Here is a 19,679-nt window from a genome sequence, read left to right on the forward strand (position 1 = left end):
GTGTCTTCTCAGTAGTTGGATCAAAATTCTACAATTGAGAATATGACTTTTGCGACCTTTTGCACTGTACGTCATAAAAGAATCAGCATCCTAAAAACTGTAGTTACTGTTAAACACAGAATCCAACAAATTCAATTTTGCAGTTAAAAAAAAAAAAAATGTTTGCTGATATTATTTGTCATGGTACGAGAGTCAAAGTCCAAAGAAAAGTTGGGATGCCACCATCCCATTTAATAATAAATTGGCAGCAAAATAAACTGGCACTTGGCAGCACAAGCACAAAATAAACACACAAGTCGAAGCCACTAATGGCTCTTTGCTAAGGGTCTATCTATGGAGCTCCATCCTCCAGCAGGTTTGGTTCAAGACTGAAACTCCACATTCCAGAAATGGCTGCCTTTATATACTGTAGTTTGGGCTAATGTGGCAGGGCATCTCAACAGGAGTCATTTGCCCTCAAGGGGTGGCTACTCAAAGCTGCAGGGGTAAGAGTCAAGACTGCTAGTGACAGTGCCCCCTCTCATTCTGGATTGGTATCAGATACTTGATCTGAGCCGATAAGATGGTCCACAGACTCGCATGAGTGACATGTTGTTATTATTATTGCCTGAATTGACGCATGCTGTAAACTACCTATTCATTGCTTCTCACTATTATAATGTTGTAGTCTGTTTGTGTCAGGGGGGCCTAGACTCACCCTTTAGTCCTTTCTTCCATGTGCTGTTAGCTACTTGCCACGTCCTTCCAAGCTTGTCTGCCAATGCTAATCCTCCAGCTGTCACATAATGAGAGGGGATGAGGAAGTTAAAAATGGAGAGCTGACTAGCGTCAGAGTTTCAGCTTATATATATCCTATGTAAGTGTACATTATTTATTTGTGTATACTATTTATTCATTATATACAGTATTTGTTTATTCTTTGCACATAACTTTTTCTTTGACATCCTCTAAAGCACTTTGAGCGACATCCTCTGTATGAATATGTGCTATAGAAGCAAATGGTGTTATTCTTCTTGTTGCAGAATCTAGTGCTTTTGAATCCTCTTTTAGATTTTGTCTTTATTCAGTGTTTTGGATACCTCTGTTTATATTCTGCCTGTTTTATACAGTATTTACTCCAAGTGCATTTTTTTGTTAATTACTATTATATTTTGTGGGTATACATGAAAATATGTTTAGTTTATTTGACATGGCTTTGTCATGGCTCCTGTACATTCTCCAGTACAATACCAACACCACTTTTGGTACCATTTGCCAAGCTGTGGGGACCGATGTGGAAGGGTCTCTCTGAACAATCAGCAGAAGCCTGACAGCTCCAAGTTTAAATGCACAATATACATTTTCTATACTCGTGCCAAAGTCTACAATAACAGAAGAAAAACAATTAGCTGATAAGTGGGGCTTCAATGCCACTTTATTTTTACTGTGCTATTTAACTAGAGTGAATCTTCACACCCTATCAGATGCTTAATGGCGTAAACAGCAGTTTGGCACATAGAGTGATATTGTCTTGCTCCTTTTATAGCTCTTTTATTATTTTATGATTTTATTTTATTGATTGGCTGTGGGATTTTCAAGGATGTCTTAAAATTGATGAAACTGACAACAATGTCTGTGTTTTGTGATACACAAGAGCAGTGATATTTTTGGAATGAAAATGAGGATCCTGGCTTGGATCTGTACGCAGAGTTGGGAAAAGTGAGGGCAGATGGCATTGTCACTGACCCCTAGTGAGCAGTGCTGTATGAAACCAGTGACATGAATGAGAAGACATTTATTAAATAATGCCCAAGGCCAAAAAATGTGGTAAGTTTAACCAAACTGAAACAAGACAACTGAAATAAAAACTAAAAAGAATGATAGCCCAATCTTTAGAAACACGGTGCACACATACATTTGAAAAAAATACTATCAAAACAAATATTTTCTTTGGCTTTACAAATTAAAAAAGGCAGAATCTTTAATGGTAAAGTACACAAAACAAACAAAAAACTTTTGTTACCAGACACAAGCAGGTTGCCCCCTAATGTATGTTTTAAAGACTGCCCCCAGTCTTAATGTCACATAGTTTTTTTGCTATTACTTGTTCTTTATGTTGCTTCCATTAGCCATTTAGTCATTTATGTGGTGAGTTACTTACCCATGTACTAACTTTTCTCTGTATGCCTTCACACAAATCCCAGGTGTCTCCTGTTTTCTCCCTACTGTCATTGGGTTATTTCTGCCTGGAGTCTTGGTTGCATTTCATTTTCTGATGTAAAGGAAGATCGATTGAAATTTTTGGCTAACTACACTTAGATGTAGATACTAAATTCTTTGTCAGTATTTGTAATAGCACAACTGAATAGTGTAGCATATGGTGTAAGAGCAAATGCAGAAAAAGAAGTGATGGCACAAGATGGAGTTTCCTTGTCTGTGGAGGATTTTATACAAATCCATTTTCTACTTCTCTCTCATCCCTCCCTACTAGAGTGTTTGTGTTCCCTTTTGCAATATGCAAAGGTTTCCATTATCAGAGGTCACTCAATAAACAGTTTCATACAGTATAGATGACACTCATTATTTGCACAAATGTCTCACTGACCTCTTTTATTGCCCTGGAAATTCATAGCTATTTCCAAAAAAATAACAGACATCTCACCACAGAACACTTTTTTTGTAAATATAATAATTTTTTACAACATCTATAATGAATGTGAGGCTGGGACTTTGATGATAAAAAGGAAACAAGTAAATGGGATTGCAAGGTACTGGACGATAACAAAGTGAACGTTTGGAGTTTCTTTAGGAGAAGATGATGAAAATCCCAATAGTTCTGCTCATGCAGTCCAGAAAATGCCACCATCTGTGACTTCTTAAGGTAAGAAAAAATTCTTCAGTAACTGCTATTCATTTACTGACATTAACTTATTTTTTATATGTATTAATTTACAGAGGTATCATATGATAGTACCTTTTATTTTTAGCTAATACATTTTATTAAACTCAGCAACACTTATCTCACCTTAATATTTTCAATTATTTTTATATTACAGAAACAGTCCGTCTAAATGCTGTTTCTCTACCTGTCACACCTTTTGGTGTATATTAGCATTGCTTGATGGGGATTTCTTGTATGGCACTATGTTATGCCTGTGAAGTGATGGACCTCAGGACATTGTAATAAATTACGCTTATAGAGGTATTCTGCAAGATTTCATTTCTTGTCACTGTTGTTTGAGGTTAAAGAGAGAAAACAACAAAATATAAAGTAAAGACAATTAATTTTACCAAACCTCCTAACTCAAACTGATTAGAGAAATGGAAAATGAATTTAATGCTCTGTTGAGGCTTCATTTACTTACTTTAATACTTCTTCAGTAAATTTTGCTGGGGAACAGTGTTGGATTCTGGTATTAATTCTATTTGTTTTTAACTATCAATCAATTCAGTTTTACGACTCTTTAAAAGAAAGTTGGAGAAGTCCGACGCATGTCCCATATGTGATTATTCTACTGTATTGTCATTTAAGTGACTGATTTAAAAGGGACATAATGGAGGAATTTTTTTGGTTGCACTGGGAATCACAAGTCTGCTTCCCTTCAACAGACAGGAAGCAGCCAAATGGAAAAGAGACCTGTGGCCCCTCAAACCTCTGCCCTTTTTGCCTGCCTCTTCCGGCCACCAGGGTATATAAAAAGCCAAAGACACTCATTCTGTCATCTGAAGATGACATGAACATGTCAGATCAAGAACGGAATGCTGAAGGCTGTACCTGACGCTGGATTCTCCCATTCCTTCAGCCTGCCTGCCACTAAACACATTTTTTTTTGCATCTGGGTGCCTGACCCTTTGTTTGTTTTTTTTATGTTACACAGTCTTTATTTTGAACTTAAAGAGAAGAAGAGGATATTCAATTTTTGGCTAAATACAATATTATCAACAGTAGTAATAATAATAATTTAGACATTTCAAAATGTAAGTAACTATTCAGTTCATCTCATTGTAAAGGAAAAACTCAAAATACAGGATGGATCCAGAAGAAAAACATTAAATGACATCTTTAGAAAAGAAAGAAACTGCAAGCGCTTGCTTAATTTTGCAGAGGGCAATGGAAAGTAGGAACAAACCAGCAAGATTACTGAAGCAGATCCCTCACCATCTCTTTTAAATGAACTCAGTGAGGCTCTGGGACAAGTAAGCTATTAGCTAATGTACAGAGTGGGAGGAATTGAATGGTCTTTCATTGTCTGCTACATTTCTTAAGTGAAAAAGCTTGGCTAAATATATGTTTTTGTTGTAATAGTTAGTTTAAAAGCTTTCACCATTTTGCAGTTTATTAAAAGGAACTGAGCAGAAGAAAACCAAATGACTAGAGAATTGTTAGCCTTTCTGTCAAGCAGTGTACTTAATGCAGTTGTTTTGACAAAACCAAAACTTAAATAAATGATGCTTATAGATTGACAACTTCCTATTACTTTGCTAATTCTTTTCAGGCTCATATGGACAAATGACAAGAAAAGAGCTTCTGCCAGTGCTTAGTAAATATTAGAACATTCTTATAACTCAGCATATAATTACAGACCCTCTAACTACTTGTAAACACAATGCTGAAAAAGGGAAAAGGGAAAAGTGAGTCATATGTTCCTAACAAGAACAAGAATATAGATAAGCATGGCATCACTATACTGTAAGTGCCACCATCAGGCTTACTGAATGAGAGCAAAAGCCATTCTGACAACAAATCTGAACTCGTGTCATTGTGGCGAGTGCAACTCAGCATGACTTGGTTGACTGCCAGACATCCTTGAAACAAGTAAAAGAGAGATGAATAAAAACTATAAAAATGTGCTGTTTGGTAGCTTCTCCAGTTTAAAGGTATGAAACCCTTTGTGCACCAGCAGCGATGATTAAAGCCTGCAAGTCTCATTACATGTGAACACTTGAAACAGACAAGATCTACAAATAAAGACACTACAGTATGACATGGAGAAGCTTGCCAATGGAATTCATGCTGTTATAACTCTTTGTAAAATGCAATACGGAGCAATTAGGTTTTTATTTCAAATGCTGGAAATGATTTATTCAAATGTATTACTGCAATTCTCTAACAGTAAAATTGAAGAAAAACAAGAAAACTGAATATGTAAGACTTTCATTTTAATTAGTGTTTGTGACATATATAAATGTTGCCACAAGCTTTCAATTGCTTATTATTTCTTTATTAACTATAGGTTTTGGGTCTAAAATTATATTTTTTCTTACACAATATAACATTCTTTCAGGGTTGCAGTGTGTAATCTAGGCAGCATCACACACAAGGCATCAACCAGCCCTGAATGGGGTAGTAGTCCATCGTTTCGGCCGCCCGCTGCAACAGTTGAGAATTGCCAGTTAACCCAACGTGCACATCTTGAGGAATGTGAGAGGAGGACTAAATACCAGACACAAACCCCACACAGACTTGACAACGACTTGCAGATGCCACATAAACAACGACCAGCAATAGTTGTGGAGCCCATGATGCTGGATCCATTCACGGTCTGCTGCTGTTTGTTATTATTTTTTTCATTAAGTAGGTGTCGCTTGTTATCTTACCTTTGCTATTTTCATTTTTCCCAGTGATTACTGTGTTTTTAAATATCATGCTATCCTCATATTATACCTTGTGTAGAATAACCAGAAAGTAAAGTTTGAGTCAAATTTTATGTTTTGCTTGTGTTTCTAAGACTCCAAAAACATGCAATTAAGCAGCAATGGAAGCTCAATGATCAAAGGATTTCATTTTGTGACTGGGGTGAGTGGTTCCCCTCCAATGTAATGACAAATGGAGGATTTCAGCATAGCACTTAAGAAAGAATAAAAAGAATTGACCCCCTTGGAAGTTTTCACATTTTATTGTTATGGTTTTGGCTCAGTTGACACTAATCAACAGAAAAAGACTCTTTAAGACTCAAAGTGAAAACAGATCTCTGCAAATGATCTAATGAATTACCAGTGTAAAGCAAAAAATAATTGGGCATTCATCCCCTTTAAGTTAGTATTTAGTAGATGCACTTTTTTGACAGCCTTGGTTCTTATGTGCATAGGTCTCTATCAACTTTGCATATCTGTACACTGTGATTCTTGCCCTTTCTTCTTATTCAAACAGCTCAGGATCTGTCAGGTTTCATGGTGATTATGAGTGAACAGGCTTTTCCAAGTCCAGCCACAAATTCTCACTTGGATTGAGATCAGGACTCTGACTCTGCCACTCCAGGGCATTAACATTGTTGTTTTGAAGTTATTACTGCGTAGCTTTAGCTTTATACTTGAGATTTTTGTCTCACTGTAAAACAAACCTTCCAAGGCACAGGTTTCTTTGCACACTACATCAAGTTTTCTACCAGGGTATCACTGTATTTTTCTGCCAGTATTTTACCGTTGACACTCACAAGCCATGCTTCACAATGGGGATGATGTGATTTTAACAATGTGCAGAGTTGGCTTACGCCAAATATGCCATTTAGTCTAATGAGGAAAAAGCTTAACTTGGTCTCATCATACCACAGACCACATTCCAGCAGGCTTTCAGTCCCCCGTGTGCCTTCTGGTAAACACCAGCCAAGATGGCATGTGTGTTTTTTTCTCTTTTAAACTTTCATATAAAGCTGCGACTTGTGAAGCAACGGGGCAACAGTCTCACCAATCTCAGCTGGTGTAGCTTGTAAATTCTCATAGGTCTCTTTATGGCTTTTCCTCATTAGTGGTCATCTTGGGCAATTACTCAGTTTTTGTGGATGGCCTACTCCAGGCAGATTAACAACTGTGCCATAATACTCTTTCAGTTTCTTAATAATTCATTTAAATGGACTCTAAGGGATATTCAGTGATTTGGCTATTTTCTTGTCTCCATTACCTGACTTGTGCTTTTCAATCACTTTTTCACAAAGTTGCTTGCAGTGTCCTTTTGCCTCCATTTGTGCAGGTTAGGCCACCATAATGACTCAGCCCAAGATGAACCTTCTACATACAGGACCATTAATACTACAACCAACTGAAACAGCAGACAGGTCATCCTCATTTACCTAATTATGGAACTTCTAAAATCAGTTGGCTATTTTAGTGATGATTTAGGTGTTATCATATTAAAGGGGTGAATACTTGTGCAATAAAGTATTTTATTTTTTAAATTTGTAATTTAGACCACTTTGCAGATATTTCTTTTCACTTGTCATTAAATAATCTTTTTCTGATGAACAATGTCAAGAAAGCTAAATTGAATCCAATGTGATTCAGTTTTATTTAACAATAAAATGGAGTGAATACTTTTTAGAGGCACTGCTTGATATAATCATAAACTACCTGATGTATATTACCAAGTGCATGTATTGAACTTATTTACTGACATTTTTCTTCCCAGTAACTGAAACATAAATACTACCTAAAATCAGTACTAAAAATCAATCCATCCATTATCCAACCCACTATATCCTAACTACAGGGTCGCGGGGGTCTGCTGGAGCCATTCCCAGCCAAGACAGGGCGCAAGGCAGGAAACAAACCCCGGGCAGGGCGCCAGCCCACCGCAGGGCACACACACCCACACACCAAGCACACACTAGGGACAATTTAGAATCGCCAATGCAACTAACAGGAAACCGGAGTACCCGGAGGAAAACCATGCAGACACGGAGAGAACATGCAAACTCCAGGCAGGGAGGACCCGGGAAGCGAACCCGGGTCTCCTAACTGTAAGGCAGTACTAAAAATAAAAATTAAAATATTATTATATCAGTGCTATGTTAAAAAGTAATTACTCAGAACATTTTAATTTGCAGAAACTTCTTAAAGTTGTAGTAGTTACTCATAACTGGAGGGTGCCCATAACATTTAAATAGGTTTTATACAGTATGAGCTTTCTGGAAGACTGTAACATTTTAGTTGTTATACTAATTAACCGTCCATTGGCTTCAAACACCAATCAACCACACCGATGTGGTGTTTATTGATCTGCACATTACATATTGGATTGTTTGAGATTTTGACTTCCTGCTTTTGAGCATTATGAGCCAAGCCAAATGAATGTCTGGCTAATATGGACATTTCTCAGTTTTTAGTTGCTACAAATGTAACTGGCACTGTCAATGTCCAGTTTTCCTCCCACATTCCAAAATCATGCAGGTTAGATTACCTGATGATACCATATTAGTGTGGATTTGTGTAAATGTAGTGCTCCATCCAAGACTGGTATTAATGGCTAGTCCAAAAGGACAAAAGCAACAGGACCAGGAGAAACCAAAAGAACAGGATTTCTAACTATCAGGGTTTAGAGCTAGAAGATCTCAAGGCCAGGTAGTCAAACCAAACTATTATTTGAAAATCAAAGTCAAGAACACAGCTAAGAGGTCAAAAGTCATACCTAATAATTAGTACCATTGCCTAAGAAGATTTTTGAAGCTCTTTATGAATATCCAAATGCTTGAACTCTGAGTAATGCCTGACAACATCTTTTACAAAGGTGGTGTGGTGATATCACTGACCATGCAAATGGGTGTCATTACTGTAAACAACAAAACAAGATGGTTTGCCTTGCACTCAGTGCAGCCAGGATAAGCATCTACACTCCACAGCCCAGAATTGGATAAGCTAGTTAGGAAATGGCTGGATTACTGGATGGAAACCTGCAGCCACGTCCATTACATTCAGAGGATAAATACAAATGTATTAGTACCAGTGTTTCAACTCTCTTAATCAAAGTTAAGAGGACTGGTGGGTCATATCATTACACCTTTTTACTTTTCCAAAAAGTAAAAATCATGTATTTTTTATTTCTGACCTAATTCCATTGAATTCCACTGAACTTATTAGTTGGCCGTTCTCAGCACAAATACACACACTTCCACATGTTCTTTTGCAGAGTGAGTTTGGTGTGCCCAGTTATCCCATAATGCATATCTTTTGTCAGGTGTATTTTGCTTTAGTTGTGCCTTCTAGTGCTAAAGTACAAGGAACACAGGAGGGAACATCACAGAGTCCCATATCAAACTTGAAGAAACAAAGGTCCACATCTGTAACTAATAGAGCCTTTCCCTCTTTTGAAAATGAGTATCATGGAGTTGTTTATAATATCCAAAAGTCTGCATATTTTTCCCTCTCTCTTCGCTGCTAGGATAAACTGTGGCCTCCAGGAGGACACAAAAGGGTACAAATATTAATGGATAAAGTCAGAGGAGTGCATATCTGACGATGCCTTTTAATGGGTTCCTGCCTGAAACACTGTACTGTATTACACATAGCTAGTATGGAAAATAAATTAATTATATATCGTGTGGCATAATGATGCAGTCAATATGAATTATGTGACTAAACATTTCAAAAAATCCTGTTTCTGTGTAAGCAACACAAATCAAGAGCAAATATGGCATTATGATTATGTAAGCTGATGTAAGTTTACATGGCATAGTAGTGTAGTAGGTAACACTGCTTCTTTATGAGTTCAGTGTCGGGTTCAAACCCTGAACCTGGATATGTTGTTCATGTGTAGTTTACAAGGTACTAACCCAGGTACTCCAGTTTTCCTTCCATATCCCCAAAGACATACAAGTGTTTGAGTGTACCATGTGATAGACTGGTTCTCTGTCTTAGGTCCAGTGGCAACAGGATAGGTACTGGCACCACTTGTCCCTGAACTGGATTATGTTCATGTCAGAATAAATACATTTTTAGAAGATGAAATATGAATTAAACTCACAGGGTTGCAACTGTTACTACAGTGGAGTAAATGGGGGGTGGCATGGTGGTCCAGTGTTTAGCACTGCAGCTTGACAGCTGCAGGGACCCCAGGACAGATGTCCATTGCATTCAGCGAATGCATTTAGTGCTGCATCTATTTGTAGCACATATGCATGTTTAATGAGATCATTTTAAATTTGACTTCAAGGATAAGCAAATGAGCTTCCTTAATTAAAACCACATACACTGTGCACTGCTTTCTGAGTCAGTACTGATGGCGATTTACAGACCACAAAATAGCAACATGAAAGCAGCCTCATGTCTGAATGTTATCTAACAACATAAATATCCTTGTATTCACTTTTTTCATCCTTATTCACAAGGGGAAAGCACGGGGAACAATATAGCAAGTTCTTTGAAATATTCAAGGTGATGAAAGAAACATTTGACATTAGACTGCTATCTAAATCAGAGGGTCACAACTCTTTTCTTGGCTCCAGCACAACCTTTTACACAGCTATTTTGACTTTTTGGATGCTTAAATAAATAGTGCCACTGGTCTTCCAGCTTTAACTCCATATATATTTTTACTATACCAGTAACCAAAATGCGAAATGTCCCAGAAACCAACCATCCTGGGTTGATTACTGACACTTTCTTGGAAAGCACTGCTCAGATGTTAAAATCAGTCAGTCAGAAGATTCATATTTCTTTCAGAAATAAAACAAAAGATTTTTCTTGGAAAATATAAATAAAATCAGAAATAAAAGGTACATTTTCTGAGCTCTAAGATCTGTTGTTCTAAGCAACAGGGTTTAACCATAATTGTCATCAGGTGGGAATTGCAAGGAGTCATTCCCTGAAATTCTACAAAACAACCAAAGCCAAAACATCACGATGAAGACCAACAATGAAATAGCCAGCACCAATACCAGTATACAGACAATGAGCACTTGCTAACTGGATGAATCTTGGAAAAAGCAGCTCATGCCACCGCAGCTCACATAAGGACACTTGGAACCAGGCAAGATCCCATAGCAACCATATTAGACACTAGCAACTTTTAAAGTGGTGATGTGACGCAGTTAAAATTTAAAAGAAAAATTATCATGGAAACAAAATTCAATCTCTAAAATTAAACATTAAAAATATTAAATTCTAGTAAATTGAAACTTTCTTGAGCTTTGAATAATTTTATTTAAACAGAAAAAACATGTTTCCCAGTTCTCAGCAATTTTAAGAACTGACTGGTGTTTTTTAAATGCATCATCACCAACATCTCATTACAGAAGTAGAAGCTGTTTGGAGTGCTGACCTTGACTTAGTTATTCCTGCAGAGATCCAGAGATGAGATATTCCTGAACAACACTGAACAACAGACATTTTCCTTCCTGAAAACTCATGGATGTATCTTATAGATTTTGACCTGCATGTACCACTTTACTGCAATTGAATATTTTTTACATTTCCTCTCATATTATAAGTGAGACGGTAATGTAAAAGCAGTGGCACTGCTACTGAGAACACAGCTCGGATATACCAAGTGCAGTTGTTTCACTTAAGAATGGGACAGCCAGCCAAAATGTCTCATTACATTAAAAAGAAATGGCTGCTCCATAAGAATTTGGATCCAGGGCAGAAAAGCATGGCACATAAACTATGTGTCAACCCAACAAAGATATTTTTTCCTCCTTTTTATATAAAACTTGGACTGATTAAATATTTTGTGAAAGCGATTAACAAGAAAGGTGAAGGATTTCAATGTCTGAGACAGATGTTTCCACGAATAACTGATGCTAAGGTTAAGGAAGGCATTTTTGTTAGTTCACTGATCAGACACAACCTCAATGACAGGAACATTAGAACAATCTAGAAAAGAAGTGGCCATTCAGCCCAGCAAAACTCACCAGTCCTATCCACTTAATTCTTCTAAAATAACATCAAGCCTAGATTTGAAAGTCTCTAAAGTCCTACTGTCTACCACACTACTTGGTTACTTATTCCAAGGGTCTGTGATTCTCTATGTAAGGAAAAACTTCCAAATGTTTGTGCAAAATTAACAAACTTCCAACTGTGTCCCCGTGTTCTTGATGAACTCATTTTAAAATAACAGTCTCGATCCACTGCATTAATTTAATTAATAATTTTAAACACTTCAATTATGTCACCTCCTGATCTCCTTTTGCTTAAACAGAAAAAGCTCAGCCCTTTTAATCTTTCTTCATAATCTGTCCCCTGTAGCCCTGGAATCAGCCAAGTCAAATTGATGTTATCTAAATGATTATTTTATCCAAATTATGTTAGCCAAGATAAATGTATATTAAGTAGAATGCCCAGTGGGGGCTGGGTGGTCTTGTGGCAGATTTTTTTTTCTCCAGCCCCTGGAGTTTTTTTTTTCTGTCCTTCTGGCCATCGGGCATTACTTTATTCTTTGTTACTTAGTATTGTGCAATCTTATTTTTATATTTTTCTTTTTCCTTTCTTCATCTTATAAAGCACTTTGAGCTACATCATTTGTATGAAAAACATGCTATATAAATAAATGTTGTTGTTGTTCTTTGGACTTTTTCTAGTGCTGCTATGTCCTTTTTGTAGCCTGGAGACCAAAACTGCACACAGTACTCAAGATGAGGCCTCACCAGTGCATTATAAAGCCTGAGCAAAACCTCCTTGGACTTGTACTCCACACATCGTGCTATATAACCTAACATTCTGCTACATTCTCCTACTTAATGGCTTCTGAACACTTGTTGCGAAGTTGATAAGGGTCCACTACGACTCCTACATCCTTCTCATAAGATGCACTCTCGATTTTCAGACCTGCCATTTTGTATTCAGACCTAATCTTTTTATTTCCTACATGTGATACTTTACATTTACAACATTACATTTCTTCTGCCACAAATCTACCCAAGCCTGTATGCTGTCCAAGTCCAACCAGTTCAAAGCTCTGTTATTGGGGCTTGGGGAAACCAAATGGAAAGCATTTGAGGATGTTATTAAGAATTTTCTTGACAACTGCAGAGCACCAAATTAAATCCAGCCAGTTGTCTGCATGGTTGCAGCCCACAAACCCATGAAGTGCAACATGTCACTTAAGACTCACTTTCTACATTCAAACTTGGAATTCTTCCCTGCTAATCTTGGTGTAGTCAGTGACAAACGTTTCACCAGGATACTGCAACATTGGAAAAGCAATATGAGGGCAAGTGGAAACATCAGATGCGTACAAACGAAAGCTAGCAGCAAACTTTTTTCTAGCTCACCTGAAGTAATGCAATGTGACTGCATCAGTATCTGTGATTAAATATCCTAAATTTGATAAAACTTAATTTCATACTTCTCCCAATTCTATGTGATAGTCAATATGAAATCATATTTGTGTTCAGCTTGAAGCTGTCAATCATACTCAAAATCTTTCAAGAAGCAAAACCAATGAAAATATTTGCTGTCCAGTGTTATTGACAGACCCGTTAGAATGGCTGTCTCATTTTGATATTTTTTTTGGATCTATGTTTTTTAATTATAAAATTACTTTGACTGGTCATAAACCATGCAAACTATGTGACCACATTTCTATGCATAGACTGACATTTTTAAATTCAAATTAGAAAAGGACCAAAATGTGAAGGATCACGATGGCTCACTACTTGGTAACTGGTTTCCAAAGCATGATCTACGAAGAAGACAAAAAAAGCCTGCTAGGACTGATTTAAATGTATATAATTATAAACTGAAACAGGTAAACTTCTACATCTTCTCTATTTTTAATCAAATACATAGTGTTAACCTAAAAACAAACAATTTCAATAATGTATAAATGGAAGCATAAATTCAAATAAAATTCATTCCATGATTCATCCACTGTACCTGAAGCTTAAACAGCTCTTTTTAGATCTGATGGTGATTTGAACAGAACGGTAACAAAATTAATGCTAAGAGAAGAGTGTTCATGCCATGCTGGGATCAGTTTAATTTTCTCTTAATAAATGCCTCATTTTTCTAGAAGTGTAGCCAAGTTTTCACTTTCTAGTGACCCCAATGGTGGCCTCCATTAAAAAGCTATAAAGGTTTGTGAAAAATTAATATGAAAACCAATTTATTCTAAACATTAAAATCTAAAGGACACTCATCTGAGAAGTAACTGTTCAAAATGAATTATGGTAGCATCACATTAGCAAGCTTCTAGTCAGAGGAGTCCCATTAATTCCGCCTCTGATATTCTTTAATAGAGTGTGCCCCATGTTTGAAGTGCTGCTGGTGTTCAGGAGTAAAGCAGAAGTTCTCTCTTCATCTATTATATGCTGCTGTCTGTGCGGGTTTTCTAAAGGGTCTACCCTGCCCCTACATACCTAAGGAGTGTGTTTTAGCTTCATTGATAGCTCTAAACAGGCCTGCTGTATGTGTGTGTATGTGTGTGAGTATCCCTGTGATATACAAGTGCCCTATGCTGGTTTAGTTCTAGCTTTGCACCTGACGCAGTCAGAGTTGGCTCTGATTTTCTGTGACTATGATAAACTTAATCTATTCCTCAATCCATCCTCAAGCCAGCTTGATCATGTTCAGGGTCATAGAGGCAATGGATAAGGCAGTTTCTGACAATGGGTGGCTAAACACTTTTGCTATATGAGATAGGTAATGGGCACATACTGTAAAATACAATACTTTCTTATACAATAAAACAGAATTTGAAATACTCACAGTATGATTTCCATATTGGTGGCTGATAATCCTCAGCATCTGAAAAATAAAGACATAAAAAAGTTTAACCAGTTGGTCTAAGCACAATGTCAAAAAGCTGCTTAGTGCAGTGAGAGTAGATGTCATTTCTTAAAATTAGATTTTACAAATTCAATGAAAGGTCATAAATTCACACAGTCTATAGGATAGGTGTCATTTTTCACTACCATTTTCCATTGTGTAGTATAATCAATAACTCACCGATTTTCTACTGAGCTCTATGAATCACAAACAATTTAAATGTATTCATTTTGATTGTGCCCTCTGGCCTACAATGCTCAGTAGTGCTGAGCTATAGTGATAACCCCGAGAGGTAGAATTTAATGTTTTTTAAACCTACTTCTAACAGCATCTAACTCCATTAATGTAATTACTAGCGTGATTCTCTAGACCTAGGACTTTATATGCTGTATGCAGGGTTTTATATTTGTATCCATCTATGTGGTTCTGCAGATTGATCTTTCCAGCTGGCTATTTATCTCTTTCTCAAAGCAGATTTATTATACCCGTCACCGTATACTGGTATTAGTTTTTAACGACATTACAAATTATTTAAAAAGCAGCAAACACACATTTTTCTTAGCCAGGCAATGAAAATTTTTTTTACTCAGAAACAACTTTCTAAATTGTATTTTCACCCAAAGGGACCAATTTCCAGACAATGATAAGGTGTACTGTAATGCCCTATAGAAGTGGCAAAGTGCCAGCTTGTTTTAAATAAAGGTTTTGTGTTACGCTCTGAAAAAAAGTGACTCAAGCAAATGAGAAATTATGTTCATGATTCTGGATGGCATTATTGAGCACGTACTGGGCACATGAATTACCGACACAAGCTATTTAGTTTGACTGTTTAATTAAATGTGACATATGGAGAAAATCTGTAGGGCATAGTGCTTAAGTTGGGCTTCCGCTTAGAAGGCAGCTCCAAGAATCACATTATTTCTCTCAAAAAGTTTTTAACATTCATGTAGATACTTAAATGTTAGGGTTTTTATTTCAATCCATACAAAATTTTTTATAAAAAATGTGTTTTATGAAAGCTCCTGAATACTAGAACTAAATGGCTCCAGTGACATGTGTACATTGCACTTATGGTCTGTAGTCTTCCTTTTTACACAGTTTAGTTTTGCTGTCTGAATAAAACAGAGTGTTTAAGGTAGAAAAACAGACCAAAGCAAGTTAAGGGCATATGCTGCCTAAAAAGATTTTACTGCAAGAAACTGTCCTAAAAGTGATCACTGGGATTATGAGTAAGTGTTGCTAAAAGGTTATTATGCCTTTAACCAATACTGTGATTTTTATAGTTGTATAACATTTAATTAATCAAATATCCGCCCAATCAATATAGAAATTGAGCCAAAGATTTCCTGCACTGGGAGTAAAGCTGGGACCAACCCTTAGCATGATGCCAGTCTTTTCCATTGCAGAAAACAGAAATATGGAAAATTTGTTAAAACTCCAAACCTAAATGTTTACCCCATCACAGTACCTTCCCTATACATATATTTTGCTGCATGTGTTTGTATCTTCGTACAGCAACATATATCATCAATAGACATTTGGGATTTGACAATCCCATTGTTTGATGCGGATGGTGTGGGTCACCTTTCAGCAGTCTGGTCTGTTGTATTGTGCTATCAGATGCACTTAACACAAAAGGTACCAACTAATCTATTAAGTACTTGTCTTAATGTGGATTGGAAGAAATGTCAAAAACTGGTATGTGGCAATTACTTATAACCTCTTATCTGTTTCACTCTCCACGCTGTACCCCACATATATGATCTTAGGGACCACTTATGCCAGACTGCTTTGCTGATCGAGACTGTCTTTGCTTCCAAGTCTTTACTTCAGCCCAGTTTACGACTAATAGATGGCTTCACAAGAATGGTCACTCATGACATGAAGAGACTGCAGATAGACAAAGAATGAACAATTTATCTTCTCAGCTGTGCTACTAACAATCAGACAGTTGATTTAAGCTTAAATTTATGGTATATGCTGGGCGCCAGTCCACCGCAAGGGCATCGAAAACAATACCAGCAAATATAAGCAATACAAAGAATCACACCACCTGGTTGCATTAAGTTTTTATTCAGTCCCAGATGACAATTCATACATGGCTTCTTTTCTTTAATTGCAAAATATATGCCTACATGAAAAATGAAAAGAAAAAGATTTTGTGAGGTGAGAAGGCTCTTTTCCAAATGTTCAGTATCTAAGAGACAAAGCTGCATGAAAGTGTCCATTTCAGTTTTTATAAACCAGCAGAGATAGAGAGAAAGAGTCCATTTTTGCAACTCATCTGAACACTTACATATTGCATACAGGTGACATACACATCCGTAAAAAAGACATTACCTTTAAGACACTAATTAACCAACACATTTCCAGCTTCCTTCTGTGGGCATGTTTTGTACTTAATTGTATTTGGAGATTTTTAACCCACTATTAGGGTCACCGACATATACTTGGGGGTTTCTGTCCCATCCAACATTGGCTGCTACAGCTCTGCGATGTTACACTGGCTTCACAGATCATCGTTGGGAGCTGGGAAGAAGCTTTGTCTATGCTGGCCACATGTAAATTTCAAGAAAAATATTTGGCAAACAAGGTCACTGGTAATCACAGTATATTGGCAAATTTCACCAATCAACACTATAAAACAACAAATCTCCAAACTCTCCAAATTGAAACCTAGCAGATCCCGAGTGCTGCTGTCTGCCTGGTATATGCCCACTTGTCAACTGCTCTGCACTGGCTTTCCACATCTGCTGAGATTCTGTTCAGATCCTCTGTTCTAACCGAAAGTTCCAACACAGACCCACTCCTTGATAACTCCAGACTGTCATCTCTGACTTTGTTCACTACAATTCCTTTCACTAGACACACCAACAAAGACCACTTTGTCAGGATTGTGCTAATAATTTGTTATTTATATTTGGCTAAAGGAATAACCCACCGAAAAATGTAATTTTTCTAAATGTTACTTACCCTGTGTAGTCTGTAGTAATGGATGAGAAAAATGTTTAATTTTATGTTTTCATGCAGAGTAGAGCTAGGGAAAATGTATGCTTTAATGGAATCAGGCAGTGACCAATGCTGGACAACAGCAAATTATATAAAAATGTCAATGAAAAAAATCTCAAGTTACTAAAAAAATAAAAGCATGTGTGTTGAACTTGTGTCCTGCATCTGTCTGTGTCAGGCTTGAGAGACAGGAGAGCCCTCTGCAGGCCACAGTGGGTACAAATTTGGATCATACACAGGAAGTAAAGGGTAATGGTGAGGAGAGCTTTTCAGAATTAGCCGATGTTAAAAGTGGTGTCTTTCTAGGATCAGTGCTAAGGCAACTGCTTATTTTGATATATATATATATATATATATATATATATATATATATATATATATATATATATATATATATATATATATATATATATATATATATACATACATTAGCTCTACTGCCTATCTAAGATGGGTTGAAATCTAACCAACATGGACTTCAGAATTAATGTTTTAATATTGGTATGTATTTGTTGGACAGTTATCTTATCCAAAGATCTTGACCATACATTGTTCTTCTCTCCTGTTAAATGAACCTTAGCCTGAATGAATCTATTAATTTTTTACATTTAAGATTTCTCATTTAAAGATTTACCAATGTTGTTTCTTGTCCTAGTGTGTATATAAACACACAGAACTCCAGTCTCTGTATTACATCTTGCCTGAAGAAGGGGCCTGAGTTGCCTCGAAAGCTTGTATATTGTAATCTTTTTAGTTAGCCAATAAAAGGGGTCATTTTGCATGGCTTTTCTCTAAATCTATGTAGTAATAAAATGCATTACATTTGTTATTCCAACAAATGGCACATCTCAAAAACAACTGGACAGACACACAGGTGCACAGACACTTGCCCTTTTATTAAGGTGGAAACAATCGAGATAAGAATTTCTAACTTTTCTAATGTTCTAATCTTAGCAACCATTACACTAAATGGTGATGTTCAGAATACTGCAGCAATAAATATAAAAAATAAAAATAACTGCATTATTCCAGAGGATTAATAACACTAACATGATATAAAAATGCCCATTGTTACTAATATACACATTAGGAAATGTTTTATTTAAAGCAGAATAATTATTTCAACTTGTTCTGCATCATAATAACAACATGAATACTCTTCTGATTATTCCTGAAGAACCACACTTCCACCTCCACCTCCCACTCCACCTCCACCACTCTATTTCAAGAACTTTCCAAAAGGATTTACATTCGTTGGGCATGACACACTCATCTGTATGTTTTTTGTCTCCAAGATATCAAATTAGTTCCCCTTAACACCCAAACTGCTCCCAGTTGTTGACCTTAAGGAGCCTCTTCAGGCAACAACTTGGGACTGCTTAAGCCCTTTAACATTATGTTCTTCATAATGCTGAGATAAAAGGGAAGAAATCCTACAATTACCGCCCTCTTGATTCTTTTGCTGGAAGTAACTGGAGTGTTTAAAATTATACATTTTACCACATTATACTGTAGCTTCACCTGAAGTATTAAATATTATTATAATTAACAATAATAATATAATTATTAATAATAATATAAGTAATAATGCACAAGCTGGAATTACTACTAAACAACTTTCATAACATTAGCAGCACTAATCTTTCAAATACTGTACTTCCCAATACACAACAGCAACAACAACAACATTTATTTATTTAGCACATTTTCATACAAATGATGTAGGTCAAAGTACTTTGCAAGATGAAGAAAGAAAAAAGAAAAAATATAAAAATAAAATTAAGCAATACTAATTAACAGAGAATTAAGTATTAAGTCCGATGGCCAGGGAGGACAGAAAAAACAAACAAAAACAAAAGTTTAGCTTCTGGAATTATAAGCAGACACTCATTTGAAGATGTAAGGTTACGACTTGGAGTGTAAGTGAAAGGCATCGCAAAATGAACAACAAAAAAACACAACAAAATAAATTGAGAATTGTTTAAGCGAAGACTATTTCTGGCCTTGGCTTAATAAAGCCTTATAGTTCTCATCAGCCCTCAATATCTTCTAATGCCATTCTTGGGGACTGCAAAAGAGTGAGTCTGATAAGCTTCAAAGGAAACATAACACAAACAGTGTATGCTTTCCTGGGAGATAACACATAAATAAAGAAAAAATGTTGAAAACTCAATGGTAAAAATAATATGAAAATTCTGGGAATGAAAATTCCATCA

At 36.4% G+C, this 19,679-nt stretch overlaps 1 protein-coding gene across 6 annotated transcripts in view; it reads right to left on the bottom strand.

Annotated features, from left to right (window-relative positions):
- The window catches only part of chn2 (chimerin 2), a 517,847-nt gene that overhangs the window by 226,017 nt on the left and 272,151 nt on the right, over positions 1-19,679 (bottom strand). For all 6 annotated transcript variants that reach the window (XM_039736389.1, XM_039736390.1, XM_039736388.1 and 3 more), the window contains one exon: positions 14,395-14,433. In XM_039736389.1, coding sequence (XP_039592323.1) covers positions 14,395-14,433 — 39 coding nt within the window. The remainder of the gene's footprint in view (positions 1-14,394; positions 14,434-19,679) is intronic.

Source organism: Polypterus senegalus, chromosome 15 (assembly GCF_016835505.1).
Source record: "Polypterus senegalus isolate Bchr_013 chromosome 15, ASM1683550v1, whole genome shotgun sequence".
NCBI classification, from domain to species: Eukaryota; Metazoa; Chordata; class Cladistia; order Polypteriformes; family Polypteridae; genus Polypterus; species Polypterus senegalus.